Here is a 16,402-nt window from a genome sequence, read left to right on the forward strand (position 1 = left end):
AAAAAGACAAAGCACCCGAGAAAGCTTTGGGTGACTCACCCTCCGTTGTCGGCTCGTTCACCCCTCAAACAATCTGCGTGGATGAAAGGGAAGTGACGTCGGGGAAGAGCGTTCACCTGGACTGCACCAAATAATGGCCGAGCGAGTAGGAAGGGAAGCGACAGAGCGCTGGCTCGTTTGCCATTCAGGAATCCACGACACAGCCAAACGATTGAAAAGGATTTATTGGGGTCCCGTGCAATGCAGGAAAATACACATCTCAGAGGTGAATGACGCCCAGAAAAGCACTCGGGGCGCTAGATGACACAGCACTCTTGCGTCCAGTCACAGCACTCTTGCGTCCAGTCGACCGCAGAGGTGGAACCTTCTGGAACTGGCCCGTTCACCTTGGGCCGGGAGAGAAGACGGGCCCGTCCGTCAGCGCAAAGAGGCAAATGAGCACGGCGCTCCACAGAGGATGGAGTGGGGCCGGACACAGACGGCCATTGTTACCGCCGTGACTCCTGGCGGCCAGCCGGCGTGCACGTTTGATAAGATGGCGCGGACAGACGCGCTGGGGACAAAGGCACCATTCTTTTTTTTTTTTTTTTTTTCTCTGTTCTTCCTTTGGGGGAGGGGGTGTCATTCTTTTCCAGTGGTGAGTAGCGCCAGGGCCTTTTGGAGGTTGAGCACAGCCGTGGCCACGTCCTCGTACTGGAGGGCGCTCCCGGCGTACTTGCAATATTTCTGCGCCCTGGTGAAGTCCTCGGCCGAAAGGTGGACGTCACCTGTGGGGAGCGGGCCACACCCGGTCAGGATGGGGTCAGGCTGGCCTAAGCGCACACCCCCCCCTCCTCCCCCCAAGGCCGACCGACGCAGTGGCTTCCAAAAAGTACATTTTGAAAGACGGCGCTTTCATTCAAACTTTCATTCAAATGCACAATTTGCAGACCTTGCCGCCGATCGTGGAGGAGGGCCGGCTCGGCGGAGGCTTCGGCGGCGTGCGCGCTCCTGGGAGTGGGAACCGGCTTGACGGCGTCTGCGCCGTGGAGCCAGTGTTAGAACCCGAGTCAGTTAGGCGACGGAGGGGGGTTACGTTGCCTTTACCTGCCGGCGTGTTGGCGGGGGCGTGCGCTCCCGGGGGGACGTGGACGTCGCTGAAAGCAGAGCGGGGTCCCGGCGGGGCGCCCTCGGCCGGCGGCGGGCCTCCGTGCGCTCCGGGCTCCCGAAAGGAATTCCCGCCTCCCCCGCGGAAGGAGCCCAGGCCCGAGAAGCCTTCGTCTGCGTGGGTTAGGGTGAGAAGGAGGAGAGAAAGAGATGAACAAAACATCAAAAGATGGACGCCATATATCTAATTGACCAGGGTCAGGGCTGCCATGCCTTCCGGAGACTGACTTTCTACAGCCGTGCCATTCTCACCGGCAACATTCTTCACTGGCATAAGGGAAACCCCAAATGGCAGCCCTAGCTAGCTAGCTACGGCGTGGATTCTATTTCACCGGCCACCACGTTAGCCTTACAAGCGGTGGGAAGCAGGGGTGCCATTCTCTCCGGTAATTTGCGCGCACGTCTCTTTGGCTAATTGTCTTTAGCAGACTCTCCCGCATTGACGCGTCTGCATACGGCTGTGCGTGTGAGCGTGCTGCGTGTGAGCGTGTGAGCATGCTGCGTGTGAGCGTGCTGCGTGTGAGCGTGCTGCGTGTGAGCGTGCTGCGTGTGTGTGCGATATGAGCGCAGGCCACCTGCTTCCTGATCCAGGTCCAGGTCTTCCATGCCGATGGGCCCGGCCTGAGGCGTCTCTCCGCTCTTCAGGCAGTTGTGGATGTAAGCGGCCTTCCAGCGGGCGTACTTCCTGTGCTGGACGTTCTGCCGGGAACCCGCCCGCACAAAAAAAAGAAACCAAAAAATTAACTTTGGATTGCAATCACTAGCATTTGGGTTGAATTTTTTTTAACCACTAACGGAACTATTTTCGTCGGGTGTCGCAAAATCACCGACCGGCAAGAGATAAGCGACTGTTTTTGAGGAAGAATGCGTCCCGGGACAAAGTCTTTGTTTAACTCTGGCGTTATGGCAATAATCATTGTCACAACACGAGACGTTTCCCCGTTAAGAAGGGCCGCGACGACGGCGCCTCACCTCCTCGGAAAGCTCCCCGAAGACCGAGAGGACGTCCAGCAGGAGACTGGCCGTGTAGAAGGATTTGATCATGTTCCTGAACACGACAAGCACACACACGTCGGGCGGGGGCCGGCGTCAGCGACGAGCTCCCCCCCCCCCCCCCCCCCCACTTTTCTCCAAACTTACTTGTGGAAGCGGCCCGCTCGGTCCTCGTTGTCGGCGTACAGGAACATCTTCAGGGCGTAGTTTTCGATGTGCGCGTTACCCACCACTTCCTGGCTGATGGACTCGTTGTCGCTCAGCTCCATCTTCATCTGAGGCAACAACAATGAGAAAAAGTCAGTCAGGGGTAAACCACCTGCGGACATTGTGCGTGACCGCGGCGGGCTCAAAGAGAAGCCACGTGGATTGGAGGACGTCTGAGCGGCCGTGCCTCTGCGGCTTTCGCACCTCTGGACGGCGCGCAAAATAGAAATAATGAGGGCCCTCTCTCCCCGGAAATGACTGGCGGGCGGCCTTGGGCGTCGCGTCGGACTAAGCCATTCTACTTTGACACTCTGGACGAGCCAACGTGACGTGGACATATTTAGCGTGTCCGTGCCGCAGCTGGAGGACAAAGATGAAAGCGGCGGATGTGTGTTCCCTGCCGGGAGATGTTTCCATTGGGCGCAAGTGTGACATTAATGAAGAGCAGCTGCGTGCCGACTACGGCCCGCACTGTCGTAGGCCGGCGGCCTTCTCCCGTCTGCTCAACACGGGAGGACTCGGAGGAAAGCGTGCCCGGACGCAGATTTACCAAGGGCCCACAACCACCAATGGCTTCATAAACGGAAGCGTTAACCGTGGCCCGAGGCCGACGGCCCGGTCAAAGACGGACGCCGTCGGCCGGCCCCGCGGCAAAGCCTTCCTTCTCTCCCGACCAGCTACCCCCCACCCAATGTTTGTCCGTCCCAAGCGGCCAAGGACATCCTCCCGCCCGTCCCTTTCCCCCGACTTTTCGGCTCCGACCGGGGGAATCCGAAACGTCGCCGGGAGGGCGTTGGCCAGTTGGCGCCACGCCGGGAGACTGACCGACTCGAGTTGATCCATCAGCTTGACCAGGAACTTGCGGCACTCTGGAGTTTTGCTGTCCAGCTTCATCCCGTTCTGCATGGCGTAGAGGCGACCTGCGAGGAGTGGTGGAAACACAAAAATTCCTTTGCGTTAGACGCTCAAACACGGCACAAGCCACTTCGAGCCGCGAGCATGTTTAAGGCGGCAAAAAGTGTCAAGGCGTCCCAAGTCCGGCCAACTGAGACACATTCCTTCCTCTCCGCAGACAACGTCGGCGTCACAGTCGCCGAAGAGGAGTCGATGCAATTCGAACGTTCCAATTGTCTCTGACCCTACGTCATGCTTCGACGTCAAGATGTTTGCGAAGACCCTTGGCTAACTTCAAGGCACGGCTAATCACGTGACGGAGTTGAATTGCCACTCTGTCAAGCATTGGCTTTGAAATCTACATTGTCAATTAGCTTAAGGAGCCGGTGAAAGCGCAAATGCTAGTCGCTACTCGGCTGAGGTAACCACACCCGGAGAAAGAAAGAAAGAAAACAAAAGTTAGCCCTTGGGCTAAGCTAGCGTGACACTCACAGTAGTACGCCACCACCGGGTCTCGCTTTTCGTGCTCCTGTGCGGTTCGCAGGTGGTGCTGGACGGCCCTGAGCTGGGCCGGTGCCGCCATGGCGTCCGAAAGCAAGACGCGCGAGGGACTTGCTGCTCCTCTCTCGCTCGTCTTCGTCTAAGTTTTCGTCTGCCTCTTTCTTGTGGATATTAAAACACAGACGCCAGGGCTGCTTTCACTTCCGCGTGTCTTTCCAGTGACGTCACTTGGCGTAATGTCCGTCACGGGCAGGAAGAGAAGACGCGATTGGCCGGCGCTCGGCGGAAACTCGGCTGAGTGGGACGGGCGCGGCGGCCATATTGGATAGGGATAGTCCCAGCCCAAAGCTATTGCAAAGCCGCCGTGCTGTCCTTTCTCAACCAATGTTCTGCTGGCGTTAACCATCAACGCATGATAAGAGGAGACAAGAGAAGCGCCTACATACATTACCCTCCGTGTGTGTGTGTGGTGATTGTTCTTTCTCTCTCTCCTTGTGCCCAGCAATCGGCTGGACATGGATTCAGGTTGTCCCCCGCCTCTGGTTGCAGACAGCTAGGATTGGCTCCGGCACCCTAATGAGGATAAAGCGGTTGGGAAAATGAGATGAGAATGACAAATTGTGACATTGGCAACTTGAAGAATACCCAGATGAATTAAAAGATACTTTTTATTGAAGTTTTTCTCTGGTGACATTTGCCTCTTTCTGGTGACAATCAAACACCAAGTAGTACTTTGCGCAACTCCAAGGACGTTAAACAAAAACAGAGCTCGATGGTTAAAAAGGAAAATCAAATAAAAGTTGCATTTTACAATCACGCAACACGTGTCATTGTTAGATCAAAGTCCACCGTGTAAAAATGCATCTTTGAAATGCATGAAGTCAGCGACTGATCCCACACGTTGAGCAAATTGGGTGAAGCGCCGGCTACGTTAGCAGCCCGTAGCTCTAACTTTGGGTGGGGGCTAGCCACCGTCCAATTTAGCGTCTCAATAGGTGTGGGCCGGCCGCCGGGGCTAGCCGCTCACTACGGTCGCGTCCACGCCGACTGGGTTGCTGAGGTAGTAGTCGCCGGGTTTGCTGGCTGGCTGGGCGGGCCACCCACCCGGAGGTTTGACCTTGTCGTTTGCCATCCGCCAGCGACGCAGCAAATTCTGTGACAAATGATCGCAGATAGATGGCTAATAGCTGAGCCAGGTTGCGTGAAGCCGCTACCCGTAATGACTATGTCAAAAATGTCGTAGACCCGTGACCGTATTGGCATCGTTTCAAACGGATAAAAAAAAAAAAAAAAAAAGTGATCCATATAACGTGGCCACCATGGAAGATGTGCTTTCGACCGGAACTCTTTTGGCTGCCATTTTGAAGAATGAGCAACTTGACAGCTGGGCTTGGCCGCAATCCGGGTGCTACGATCTTTCACACACAAACAGACACACGCGCAGGCAGGCACGCAGGCACGCACGCAGGCACGCAGGCACGCACGCGCAGGCACGCACACACACACACACACGTAAGAAACACAGCAGCACCTTGAAATCCTCTTTTAAAAGCATTCAAAGTGATCCACTTTTGTCTGCTAATTGTACCTGAGATGAAAAACAGATGAAACCTTAACAACAAAAGTTGGATGGATGTCTGATTAAGAAAATAAAAACGGCGTGATGTGAAGCGTCATCGACGGTCTTGGGAGTGAGAGCGAAAGCTGCTTCGGATACGGGCAAGTTTGACGACGTCGTCTGATGAGAATGACATGAGCCCGGAGCAACTTTTGCACGTTTCCTTCACGCCGAGCCCTCTGGGGATATTTGCTTGCAAAGACCGGCAATTTCTGGAAAGTCAACTGGGTTTTGTGACAGAGCCTTTGAAAAGGGAAGAATTGGATACCACCCTAATCAGTCATCACTTTTGTTTTTCAAGACGTTGCCGAGCTTAAGGCGTCTCCTTTTGGGTGTGGAAGAGTTGACGGGAGGTTGGAAGCAGCTCCCTCCCACCCTCACGCACGTATACACGCGCACGCACACACACACACACACAGATAGACACACCCCGGCCGCGTGGGATTCCTGCTCCGTTCGAGTCCAACGGCCGGTAAAGGCGCCAGGCGGACGAGAGGGCGAGAAGCGGGGACGCGACGGCGGTGACAATGGCGGTGGCAATGGCGACGGCAAGGGGGGGCGGGGGCCACACTTGGCGACGGCAACGGCAAGGGGGGGCGGGGGCCACACTTGGCGACGGCAACGGCAAGGGGGGCGGGGGCCACACTTTACGTGTCCAAAGGGTCATTGGTTGTTGAGATAGCCCAGCCGCCTGCAGAGGATCTCAAAGATCTCGGCGATGCAGAGGAGGATGGTGATGACGGTGAAGGTGTACATGGCGCTGAGGAAAATGGTCTTCTCAAAGTGTTCGGGCACCATGCACTTGGTCACGTTGAAGGTCCTTTCCAAAGCGCTGGCATCGCACATGTACAGCGGGTGCACCTAAAACACGCACGGCAAAGAAAAGAAACAAAAATTATACGTCAAAAGGGGAAGCCTCTCTGCGTGTCATTTGGCGGACAACCACGTCGGTCGGGGCCGCCCGTGCCGTGTCGGAAAAGGATCGCACCTGGAAGCCAAAGAGATGACTCTGCAGCCAGAAGGCGATGACTTCCAAAATGATGCGCAAGAGAACGGAGATGATGTAGAAGACGGTATAGATGGGGCGCTCCAGGATCTCCTCCTGGTCGATGTTCTTGCAGGCGGCGTAGAGGTGGAACACGGCCCCCGGGACCAGCACCGTCACCAACTGTAGTGCCCAGAACACCTGAAAGCGCACCCGGGGATGATTTTCCAGCCGGGCCCCTCCCACAGGGGCGGTGGCGCAGGCGGCGGCGCAGGGGAAAATGGCCGTGACCACGTACCTGGGGGGTTATGGGTCGGAACTGGTTGTAGCAGAACAGGTTGAGCTCTCTCCGATCGGGGTCGCAGCTGAAGTGCAGCGCTTCATTTCCATACACGGCGAAGCCCAGAACTCCCAGGAAGAACATCCGCACCGAGCCAAAGAACAAGGTGTGGAATTGGCCGATGACAGTCGGAGGCCTGAGCTGGAGAGCGCGCACGTGCACAGACAGAGAGAGACAAAAGGTTAGGAGTCGGGGCGGAGCGAGCCACACGCCGACAGAATAGAGGAGGGGGGGGGCTGCCCGGCCGGCCGGACTGACGGGCAGGCGCACGGATGGAGGTGGAGGCCGCGTCAATGACTCTTTTGTCAGCACTGAGGCCCTCGGCCCAAAGGCCGTTTGGCGTTCCGCAAAAAAAAAAAAAAAAAAAAAAAAAGCCTCCGTCCGCACCCGCGCATCCAAACAATCTGCTCGGCCCTTTGTTTTGAAGAGGCGCTCTACCCCGGCGGTGGCGGCGGCGCCACTTACGCATCCCTCGTAAAAGTTCTTGATGTAGTTTAAAGACATAGTTTTGGCCGTCGCTCTTCGTCCGGGGCGCTTGTGGGCCCGCCCGGCCCAGCCAGCGCAAACCCGCCCACCCGCATGCGCGCCCCCCGGCGACGTGACCGCCCTCCGCCCGCGCGCCCCCCGGCGACGTGAGCGCCCTCCGCCCGCGCGCCCCCAAAGCCCGTGTCAATGCATATTTTTTTTGCCCTTTTATCTCCGCTTCAATGCACTCGCTCAGTAGACACAGAGGGGCCAACAAAAGGCCCCGCGGGCAGGCCGGCCCGTCTCTCCCCACGTCCTAATCCCCGCGGGACTCTGTCAGCGAAAAAGCAGCTCCTACCAACGACCCTCCAACGGTCGGCCGGGCCGCCGGCAAACGCCAGGGCAACGACAACGGAAAAAAAAAAAAAAAACTGCCGTTTTGGGCTCCGGCCAGGTCTGGCGAGGTGCCTGCCCGTTAACCCCGTCCGGTCCCAGCCCGGCCCGGCCCATTCGGCGGTGGCGACGACGAGTTGACCCGCCGGTGTGAGGATAGGATTGTGAGAAGAAAAAAAAACAAAGTCAGAAAGTGATGACAACACACCCTGCACTGCAAATACTTCTGGAAGAGCATTGAGGAAGGAAGCCGCCGGCGTCCCCGACGCCAGACAAAGACCGAGCGAAAGTACGTTTAGCGGGCAAAAAAAAGTCAAGTCCACACACCAACCGTAATCCTGGCGGCGTGTTGTTCATTCCCCCCTCTTTTTTCCACTCGCCGGTCCCAAAGGCGCGGCAGTCAGGGGACGCCGGCGAGGCCACGGTCAATGGGGGCGCTTCGTCCGGCCCGCTTCCTGCCGCCCCTTTCACAATCTGCCGGCGGCCGCCCGCCCAAGCGCCTCCCACGCCGGCGCGCCGCCTCCCGCGCCGCTCTTACTTTGACGGAGCCGACGCGCGGCTTCCTGCGCAGACGCGGCCCTTTGGAATGGTCACGTGCCGGCGTGGACGGACGCAAAGACCCGAGCTCCACTCCTTCGGAAAAAGGCCCTCCCGGGCAAGCGGCTCTCCGGAGACGGGAACTTCCGCCGGTGCTCCGAGCACTCGAGGCCAGCAAAGCGCTACCGGAATTCCAAAGCCACCTGGGCTCGTCGGCCGGAGTACCGTGCTTTTCTTTTTTTGGTACTTGTCCACCGGCGCCGGATGCGTCCCTTCTTTGGTCACTTCCAGGATGGGCGGCGCTAAGACTTGGACGGCGGGCGGGCGGTCTGCAGGAGTCACAAATCCATCCATCCATCCGAGGAGCCTGCGCTCCCAATGAAATCCTTTTGCTCAGTTCCCAGCGCTGATGTAGCCGACAATTCCGATCAGTAGCGGCAGATGGAGTAAGCCTGATGGTGGTGGTGGAGGAGGAGGAGGAGGTGGTAGAAGGAGCGGTCTGAAGAAGTGGCAGCTCTCTCTCTCTCTCTTTGGAGCGCACACGCGTGCGCGTGCACGTGCACGGGAGCCATAAAAGGCGTCTTCCCGGGGCGGCGTCTTCCAGCTCGGACGAGGCGCTTTCACACGCGCCAATCTCCACGTCGGAAAGGGGCCTTTTCCTCTGGCCGTCTCTCCGTCTCCTTCCGTTCCCGATGGACGAAAAGCTCCCGGGGCAGCTCGGCCTCAACTCCGGCCCGGGGCGCTCGCCGGCCGTGGCCGACGAGTGGACGGCCTACGCGGCGGCGCGCGGCGTCATGACGGCGTCCTACTCACTGATCGTGCTGGTGGGCGTGCTGGGCAACGGCGCGCTGGTGAAGATCTTGCTGAGCTCCGGCGCCGCGCGCAGCGTCCCCAACGTCTTGATCGGCAGCCTGGCGGCGGGCGACTTGCTGCTCCTGCTCACCTGCGTGCCGCTGGACGCCTTCCGCTTCTATTCCGAAGACTGGGTGCTAGGCGAGGCGGCGTGCAAGCTGCTGCCCGCCGTGCAGCTGACCTCCGTGGGCGTATCCGTCTTCACGCTCACCGCCCTCAGCGCCGACAGGTAAAGGCGCACTCCCCGGCTTTCGCCCGGGGATGGCAGCTCCACCGAGGCCGTGGAGGGCTAACCTTTGCGCCGCAGGTACAAGGCCATCGTGAAGCCCATGGACGTCCAGGCCTCTGGCGCGCTGGCGCGGACGTGCGCCAAGGCCGCCGCCATCTGGCTGCTGTCGCTGGCGCTGGCCGTCCCCGAGGCCCTCTTCTCCCAGGTGGTCTCCATGCAGGTGAGGCGGCGTCCCACGTGCCGTCCCTTTTTCCCATTGAAAAGCAGACTCTGACCCCACCCCGGACTCCTCGCCGGCGGGGGGCGAGTCCGACGGCCGGAAGGGCGCCGACCGTCCTTTTGCCCCCGGCGTGCAATCTCTCTGCCTTCCCAGGGTCAGAGAGGCTCGGAGAATGTGACATTCCTCAACTGCGTGCCGTACCCTCTGTCCGACCGGACGCACCCCAAGGTCCACGCCGTACTGCTCTTTGCGCTCTACTTCCTCTTGCCGTTGGTGGTCATTTCCGTCTACTACTACCACATCGCGCGCACCCTCATGCGCAGCGCGCGCGACATGCCGGGCGAGCTCAGCCAGCACACCAAGAGACAGGTGAGACAGGCCGCCGGGCGCGCCGGGAAGTGGCTGGCCGGGCGCGCCGGGAAGTGGCTGGCCGGGCGCGCCGGGAAGTGGCTGGCCGGGCGCGCCGGGAAGTGGCTGGCCGGGCGCGCCGGGAAGTGGCTGGCCGGGCACGCTACGTCCGGTCGCTCGCTCGCATTGACCACTGGTCATCCGTTAGCCGTAGCCGGGCGGGGCCGCTACGCCAGGTAGTGCCAGCAAAACCTTTGGGCGTCCGTCCTCTGCCGGGGGTTGCCACGTGGCGGTGGCGCCCCAAACCCCCCCCCCACCCCCCCCTGCCCCCACTGGCCCCTGAAAACGTCAGACCCTACTAGCATTACTCAAGCAAGGCGGCCACTCACCTGGCCTACACCACCCGCACGACGAGTCGTGGGGGAGCCGCCAACGTCGGCGCATAAAGATGCCGGCGTACGAGCGCGGGCGAGGGTCGTCCCGGGCGACGGCCCGGAGGCCCGGAATATTCACCAGCGGCCGACCTTTGCCGCTCATCTTTATATTCCTCCAGCTTGTGGCGTGGTGTCGGCCTGTTGACCAACTGGTGTCAAGTGAAAAAAAGGCGACGTGGGGCGTTTCTGGCTTTTGGAGCCAGCCAGTGGCTTGGAGCGAGCCAGTGGCTTGGAGCGGCGGCATGGGCTAACGGGACGTTACCTCCGCAGGTGGAGGCCAGGAGACGGCTGGCAAAGATCGTGCTGGTTTTCGTGGTGGTGTTTGCCACCTGCTGGCTCCCCAACCACCTCATCTACTTGTACCGATCCTTCCGCTACCAGCAGACGGACCTGTCGCTGGCCCACCTGTCGCTGACGCTGCTAGCCCGAGTCCTCAGCTTCTCGTCGTCCTGCGTCAACCCGTTGGCGCTCTACCTGCTCAGCGACAGCTTCCGACGCCGCTTCAACAGGTTGTTTGCCGCCGCCTGTAGATGAGAAGGAGAAAAAAAAGGCAGAGATGAGGTGAAATGGCGGCTAATGTCGCTTTTGCGGCGCCTTCGTGTCAGCCAAATGCGATGCGGCGCTGACGGCGTGCGTCACGAGCGTCGGGCCAGCTACCAGCACAGCACCTCTCACGTACGTCTGACCTCCATCAAAAAGGCCCCGCCCACCGTCGTGGGCGACCGGCGGGAAGTTTGAGCGGACGGAGGGCGAGCGGCCTGCCCGAGAAGCGCAAAGTCACCTGACCAAATTGGGGCCAATGGGGCCAAATGCATTTTAGCCATTGCTGACGTTGAAAAGGCTCACTTTGTCATTGAAACTCTCCTGGCGTCATTTTGTCGAGTGATCTTTCAACTGTAATAAAAGCGCCAAAAGCCTCGCTGTGTATGTGTGTGTGCGTGCGTGCGTGCGTGCGTGTGTGTGTGCGTGTTTATACATACCAAATTAGATTGCACAAGAGGAAGAGGCCTTCCTCCGCCGAGGCCAATATCTCTTTCCACTGTGGCATCTGGTTGCATCGGCGGATGTGTAGTACCCCTGAATTGGGCCATTTCTCAGCGGAGGGGAGGGGAGGGGAGGGAAGGGGGAAGCTTTCTGCTCAAGCCTTCATCCAGAAGCGAGCGAGCGAGCTGAGCTGACTGACAAACTTGAAGGAACGGGGGTTGGGCTGCGAGACAAGCAGCTGACGGCAATCCACTGATTGAAGTCGCAGGACACTTAGTATTGTGGAAGGTTTTCCTCTTTAGAAATTGAAACCAAAACACTCACATTAGGCCTTTCTTTCTTTTTTTTTTTGCCCAGCCCTGTTAAATAAATGCCTAGTCTCATGGAGTGCTATGACGGACAAACATCCATCCCAAAACTAGTTTTACATCACACATGCACTCATTTATAACTTAACTCACGTTCCCATCGGTGTCAGCACCCTTGTCTCATCAAGTCTCCGGAGCCTTTCGTCACGGAGAGGCAAGACGCGCGACTAGTAACTGAGAGAATCAATTTGTTTTCAATCATGGAGATGCTTTTGGAGTCATTTAGCTTAGCGCTATAAGCAAATGAAAGCGTGAAAGGAAGCGGATATTCGGGCGGCCCAATCGGCGGCTCTCCCGCAAACGAGACGCTCGGAAATAAACCCCAACGGGAGACGTCGCACCGCCCAACCCCCGGAAACAGAGCACGTCACTCTAAACTGCGGCCCGTGACCGCTCGGAATGTGGGAGGGGCCGGTCAGCGTATCTGGGGGGTCAAGGGGGAGTGAAGGGGGGGGCGCTCAGCTGTCGTCCTCTACTTGGTGGCTCTCCCACTCGCCCGGACTTGGCCGGCTCGTTAAGTTGGCAAAACTCTGCAATTCGTACCGTAAGTAACCCTGCGTATGATTTGACCGGCTTGTTTTGCCGTGGATTCCCGTGGCCTGATATGCATATTTTTCTTGAGAATTGCTGCAAATTTCTTTGGCTCTTCTTTTGGGACTGACCAAGGGTCAGCCGGACGCCGGCCGTGGCTAATACCAATGGAAGAATTTGGGAACGTTCCCCCGAAGGTGGAAGCGCCGCCAGACGCCGCCTTGCCGGGCGACGGCAAGGCACAAGTAGCCGCGTGGCACGCTAAAATAGTTCAATGCCAGGAGGGCCCCTTTCTATTGTGAAGCAATGTTTTTGGTGTGAGCGCTTACCTACTTTGGCGCAGCTGCAGCTGTCGCCCGGATATTTCCGTGGTGTCGACAAGTTCCAATTTTAGCTCCTGGCTCGCTCGCCGCCACCGCCGCCATCTTCTCTGCGATCCTAATCGTTGGCCGGCGTCGGGCAAACAGTAACCAGATGGAAGACAGGCCGGGGAGCAAAAGGACTAAGTGCGCTCCCTCCCTCCCTCCCTCCTTCCCGCCAGCCAGCGCATCCCCGAGGATGGAGACGTCGACCCTGCGGCCCGAGGAGACGGGAGCGGACGACCGGATGGACGAGTTCAGCAGGAGGCTGAGCGCCATCGTGGCCGACTACGCCCCGGTTAGCCCGTGCTCCGCCGAGGTTCGCTTAGCCCGAAGGCCGCGCTTTGCCCTCACCTCAATTTCCGGCGCCGCGTTGTTCCGCCCTGGCAGGGGGAGACGGACGAGCCGGACGACTTTGCCGTTGGCGTACAGTCAGGTGCGCTCCGTCGTCGCACCGTCGCCGCTTCGTCATCGCCGCACCGTCGCCGCTTCGTCATCGCCGCCCCGTCGTCGCCCCGTCGCCGCTCCGTCGTCGCCCCGTCGCCACTCCGTCGGCCGACCCTTCTCTGGCGCGGATCCGTCATCGGCCGTTGTGATCGTAGAGCTTTGTCGCGTCGCCGAGGGCCTGAGCGCTTGGTCGTCCCCGGAGGAAAAACTCCAGCACCTGATGAGGGATCACGCCGAGCTGGTGAGTCGGGCCCACCTCGTCGCCGTCGTCGTTACCTTTGTCGTCGTCGATCTCCGGCAAAAGCATTTGTGTCCGTAGGTGGCGCGCGAGCGCGGCCAGCGGCGGCTGATCCGGGACCTCCGCGACGATGTCGGCGGCCTGACGGCCAAGCGGAGCCAGTTGGAGAATTTGTGCAAAGAGGTCCAAGATCACTACGCCGTGCTGCGGGTAGGACGCGGTCCCGGCCGGGTCGGGCGGCAGGCGGGCGGGCGGCAGGCGGGCGCGCCCTCGCCCGCTGACGCAGAGTGTCGGGGCCCCGGGCAGGAGGAGGCGCTGCGTCGCTGCCGGCGGGACGAGGAGAAGCGCTCGGAGATGGCCGCCCGCTTCCAGACGTCGCTGACGGAAATCCAGGAGCAGATCCGGCACCACAGCGCCAGAAACCAAAAGCTGTGCGAGGACAACGCCAAGTTGAGCGACAAGCTGCACTCGCTGCTGGAGCAGTGTCAGCGGAGAGAGGAGGTCGGCCGACGACGGGGCGGCGGCGGCGGAGGCGCCCCGCCTCCGCCAGGTCCGCCAGGTCCGCCAGGTCCGCCGTTTGTGACGTGCCCACTAACTGCGCAGAGCTCGGAGAAGATGGAACGCCACCACGACCTCCAGCGCCAACTGAATCTGGCCAAATTGGAACAGGCCAACGCCTCGCTGGCCGAGGCGCGGCAGAAGCACCAGCGCGAGAAGGAATACGTGAGTATCCCGCGCCGCGCGGGTTTTCTCAGCGGCTGCCAGTTTGCGCCGTGCCGCAGCTCCTGGCCGAGGCGGTGGACAAAACCCGGAAGTGCGTGGCCATGAAGGAGGAGGAGCTGAGCACCAAGAAGAAGGTAAAGGCCCCGGGCCCTTTGCTCTCTCTTTGGCCAGCTGCTTGGCGAGGCGGCCGGCTGGAAGCTACAGACGCAAACGCTGCGCCGACACGCCGCCGTTACCGAGGCGCAGGTGATTACGTGGGCGATACCGGCCCCCGGCCGGCCAACTTTTGCGCCGGCGTTTTCACGTGGCCGGCCGGGGCCAGGGGAGGATCAAAAGAGACGGGGCCGGCTTGAGGTGTGGCGGGGGAGCAAAGACAAATAACCAGCGCCTCGACCGAGGGAACTCGGCCGACCTCTGCGCCGACCTCCGCGCCTGGGCGTCCATCGTTTTGTCCGTACGGGAAAGCCACCTCCTGACCTTGGCGAGAGCTTGTAACCCCCCCACCCGACCCCGCAGCTGGCGCTCTACTCCAAAAAGTTTGACGAGTTCCAGACGACGCTGGCCAAGAGCAACGAAATCTACGCTCGCTTCAAGAACGAGATGGAGAATGTACGGACGCCCACCCGCCCGCTCTTCTACCGGGTGCACACGGCTGGCTGGCGGTCCTCGACGCCCCCCCCCCGACCTTCCTTACTTCCCTTTTGCCCTCAGATGTCCCAGAAGATGAAGAAGTTGGAGAAGGAGTCCGACGTGTGGAAACTGAGGTTCGAGAACTGCAACAAAGCTTTGAGCGACTTGCTGGAGGAGGTGAGTTTTCCGCCGTCGCCGAGTGCGCCGGTTTCCACTCCGGTTCCCACTCTGGCCACGGCTAGCTTTGCTAAGGCCGCCGCCGGCGCCGCCCCTCTTGGTCCCGCAGAGGAGCGAGAAAGGCAAAGAGTACGAGGTTTTCGTGGTGACTATCCACAAGCTGGAGAAGTTGTGTCGGGCGCTTCAGGACGAGCGCAAGATCCTGTACGCCAAGATCAAAGACGTCCGCCGGGGCGACGGCGGGGCGGCCGTCGTGGCCGCCGGGGAGCCCCCCGAGGCCCCGGACGACTCGGAAGACGCCGCCGCCACGGAGGAGATGCGCCACCTGACGGCCGAGCAGCTCAAGCTGCAGGAGTTGGCCGACTTCCTGGCGGCGTCTGGCGTCGGCGAACGGGAGGCCGAGCCCTCGGTCCACCCGGAGGAGGACGTGGCGGTGGAAGCCCCATCCAAAGTCAAATTACAAGCAGAATCCCATTTTGTCGAGGCGGAGGCGGTGGCGGAGGCTGAGGCGGCGGAAGCAGTCCCGGCCGATTGCGTTTCCCAACCGGCGGAACTGGAAAAGAAAGTGGAAGACCCGGAAGGAGAGATCCAACAAGAAGCGGGAGCGGGGCGGAATGGCCCACCGGAAGCGGGACTCCACCCGCAAGAAGGAGCGCCAGCCCGGGCCGCGGGAAGAGCCGACTCCGGCCTCTCGGCGCCGGCCCCTCCGCCCGGGACCCACAAGAAGGAATCCAAGAAGAGCAAGAAAAAAAAGAGCTCTAGCGGAAGGAACCCGTGACGGCCGCCGGGCTTGCCAACGAGAAGAGAGAGCCGGCTAGCTTGCCGGCTAGTCTGCCAATTAGCCCGCCGGCTAGCTTGCCAGCTAGTCTGCCAGCTAGTCTGCCAATTAGCCCGCCGGCTAGCCTGCCAGCTTTCAAGTCTCCTGACTGACTGACTACCCTTTGAAAAGTCATACAAGTTCAAAATAAAAAAATCCCTCTCAATCAAATATTTCATCAATTTGGGCAACAAACCCCTGGAGTAGCAACCGCGATGGCCACACAAAAACAAAACAAAAATCATTTGGTCCAGGTGTGCACAGGTGACAACGCATTTGGGCTTTAGGGGGGAAAAAAGGAGCGACTCGGGGAGAAGACCTAACCTGATCGGGCCAAGTGGACTCCCGAAAGAACAACACTGCTTCCAGAATAATATTGTTCGAGTACAAATACATTGGGGAAGTAAAGCATTTGGCGGCAGAAAACAGTACTCACGTGCTCTTGAATGTCTTGATTGTTTTGTCTCTGGGTCCGGATGCACCGTGACACACGTCGCCGCACTATAAGCCGGGAGACGGGAGCAGGCCAAAAGTACCAACGCGTCCATACACACACACAAGCACCAGATACAAACTCCAAAATTCAAGCGGGGCTGCCTGCAACATCCATCAGCCGTCTAAAGACAACGAGTGCCTTCTAGTGGACAAGACATGACCTCCCGTCAAATCAAAAGGGAGGCAAAAGAGAAAACAGCGCCCCCATGGCACTGCAAGCTTGGCGTTCGGTCACTGCGTCTGACCGGTATGATGAGTTCAGCCATTATTTTGGCCACGCCTCCAACTGCCGAAGCCACCGTGCTGGCAAAGCGACTCGACAGCGGTGACGGGAGGGGAGGGGAGGGGAGGGGGGGGGGGTGCAATTTCAAGTCATTTGGAAAATTGCTGACGCTAACCGTGCACCAATAACCGCTCCCCCCCCCAGTCGATGGAACATTGCGGCCGTCGTAAAGATGGAAAGAAATGTGG

At 59.7% G+C, this 16,402-nt stretch overlaps 4 protein-coding genes across 14 annotated transcripts; 2 read left to right on the forward strand and 2 right to left on the reverse strand.

Annotated features, from left to right (window-relative positions):
• Window positions 1-206: 206 nt before the first annotated feature.
• Window positions 207-3,987, reverse strand: vta1 (vesicle (multivesicular body) trafficking 1). Its single transcript, XM_077738401.1, has 8 exons — window positions 3,733-3,987; window positions 3,172-3,266; window positions 2,287-2,414; window positions 2,119-2,194; window positions 1,657-1,845; window positions 1,087-1,201; window positions 932-1,018; window positions 207-767 (listed from the first exon to the last, which is right to left on the reverse strand). The coding sequence occupies exons 1-8, from the start codon at window positions 3,821-3,823 to the stop codon at window positions 622-624; spliced, it is 927 nt and encodes a 308-aa protein (XP_077594527.1). The 5' UTR covers window positions 3,824-3,987; the 3' UTR covers window positions 207-621.
• A 1,037-nt stretch (window positions 3,988-5,024) lies between these two features.
• gje1a (gap junction protein epsilon 1a) lies at window positions 5,025-16,173 on the reverse strand. Of its 11 annotated transcripts, XM_077738316.1 has the most exons (7): window positions 12,759-12,858; window positions 12,375-12,483; window positions 10,425-10,686; window positions 10,118-10,300; window positions 6,643-6,825; window positions 6,348-6,545; window positions 5,025-6,220 (listed from the first exon to the last, which is right to left on the reverse strand). In XM_077738316.1, the coding sequence occupies exons 5-7, from the start codon at window positions 6,766-6,768 to the stop codon at window positions 6,023-6,025; spliced, it is 522 nt and encodes a 173-aa protein (XP_077594442.1). In that variant the 5' UTR covers window positions 6,769-6,825; window positions 10,118-10,300; window positions 10,425-10,686; window positions 12,375-12,483; window positions 12,759-12,858; the 3' UTR covers window positions 5,025-6,022. The 11 variants fall into 11 exon arrangements, with proteins under 11 accessions (XP_077594442.1, XP_077594423.1, XP_077594451.1 ...); XM_077738297.1 differs by lacking the exons at window positions 12,375-12,483; window positions 12,759-12,858 and adding an exon at window positions 15,873-16,173; XM_077738325.1 differs by lacking the exon at window positions 12,375-12,483 and having other exon boundaries at window positions 12,759-12,868.
• nmbr (neuromedin B receptor) lies at window positions 8,804-10,956 on the forward strand. The gene is made up of 5 exons (XM_077738227.1): window positions 8,804-9,160; window positions 9,239-9,380; window positions 9,534-9,749; window positions 10,433-10,671; window positions 10,768-10,956. The coding sequence occupies exons 1-5, from the start codon at window positions 8,874-8,876 to the stop codon at window positions 10,898-10,900; spliced, it is 1,017 nt and encodes a 338-aa protein (XP_077594353.1). The 5' UTR covers window positions 8,804-8,873; the 3' UTR covers window positions 10,901-10,956.
• Window positions 11,968-15,816, forward strand: LOC144211126 (beta-taxilin-like). The gene is made up of 11 exons (XM_077738187.1): window positions 11,968-12,058; window positions 12,587-12,702; window positions 12,795-12,840; window positions 13,007-13,092; window positions 13,171-13,299; window positions 13,396-13,590; window positions 13,693-13,812; window positions 13,872-13,946; window positions 14,329-14,421; window positions 14,524-14,619; window positions 14,729-15,816. Exons 2-11 carry the CDS (start codon window positions 12,604-12,606, stop codon window positions 15,395-15,397), a joined length of 1,608 nt encoding a protein of 535 aa, XP_077594313.1. The 5' UTR covers window positions 11,968-12,058; window positions 12,587-12,603; the 3' UTR covers window positions 15,398-15,816.
• Window positions 16,174-16,402: the final 229 nt, after the last annotated feature.

The sequence above is a fragment of the Stigmatopora nigra genome, chromosome 2 (genome assembly GCF_051989575.1).
Source record: "Stigmatopora nigra isolate UIUO_SnigA chromosome 2, RoL_Snig_1.1, whole genome shotgun sequence".
NCBI classification, from domain to species: Eukaryota; Metazoa; Chordata; class Actinopteri; order Syngnathiformes; family Syngnathidae; genus Stigmatopora; species Stigmatopora nigra.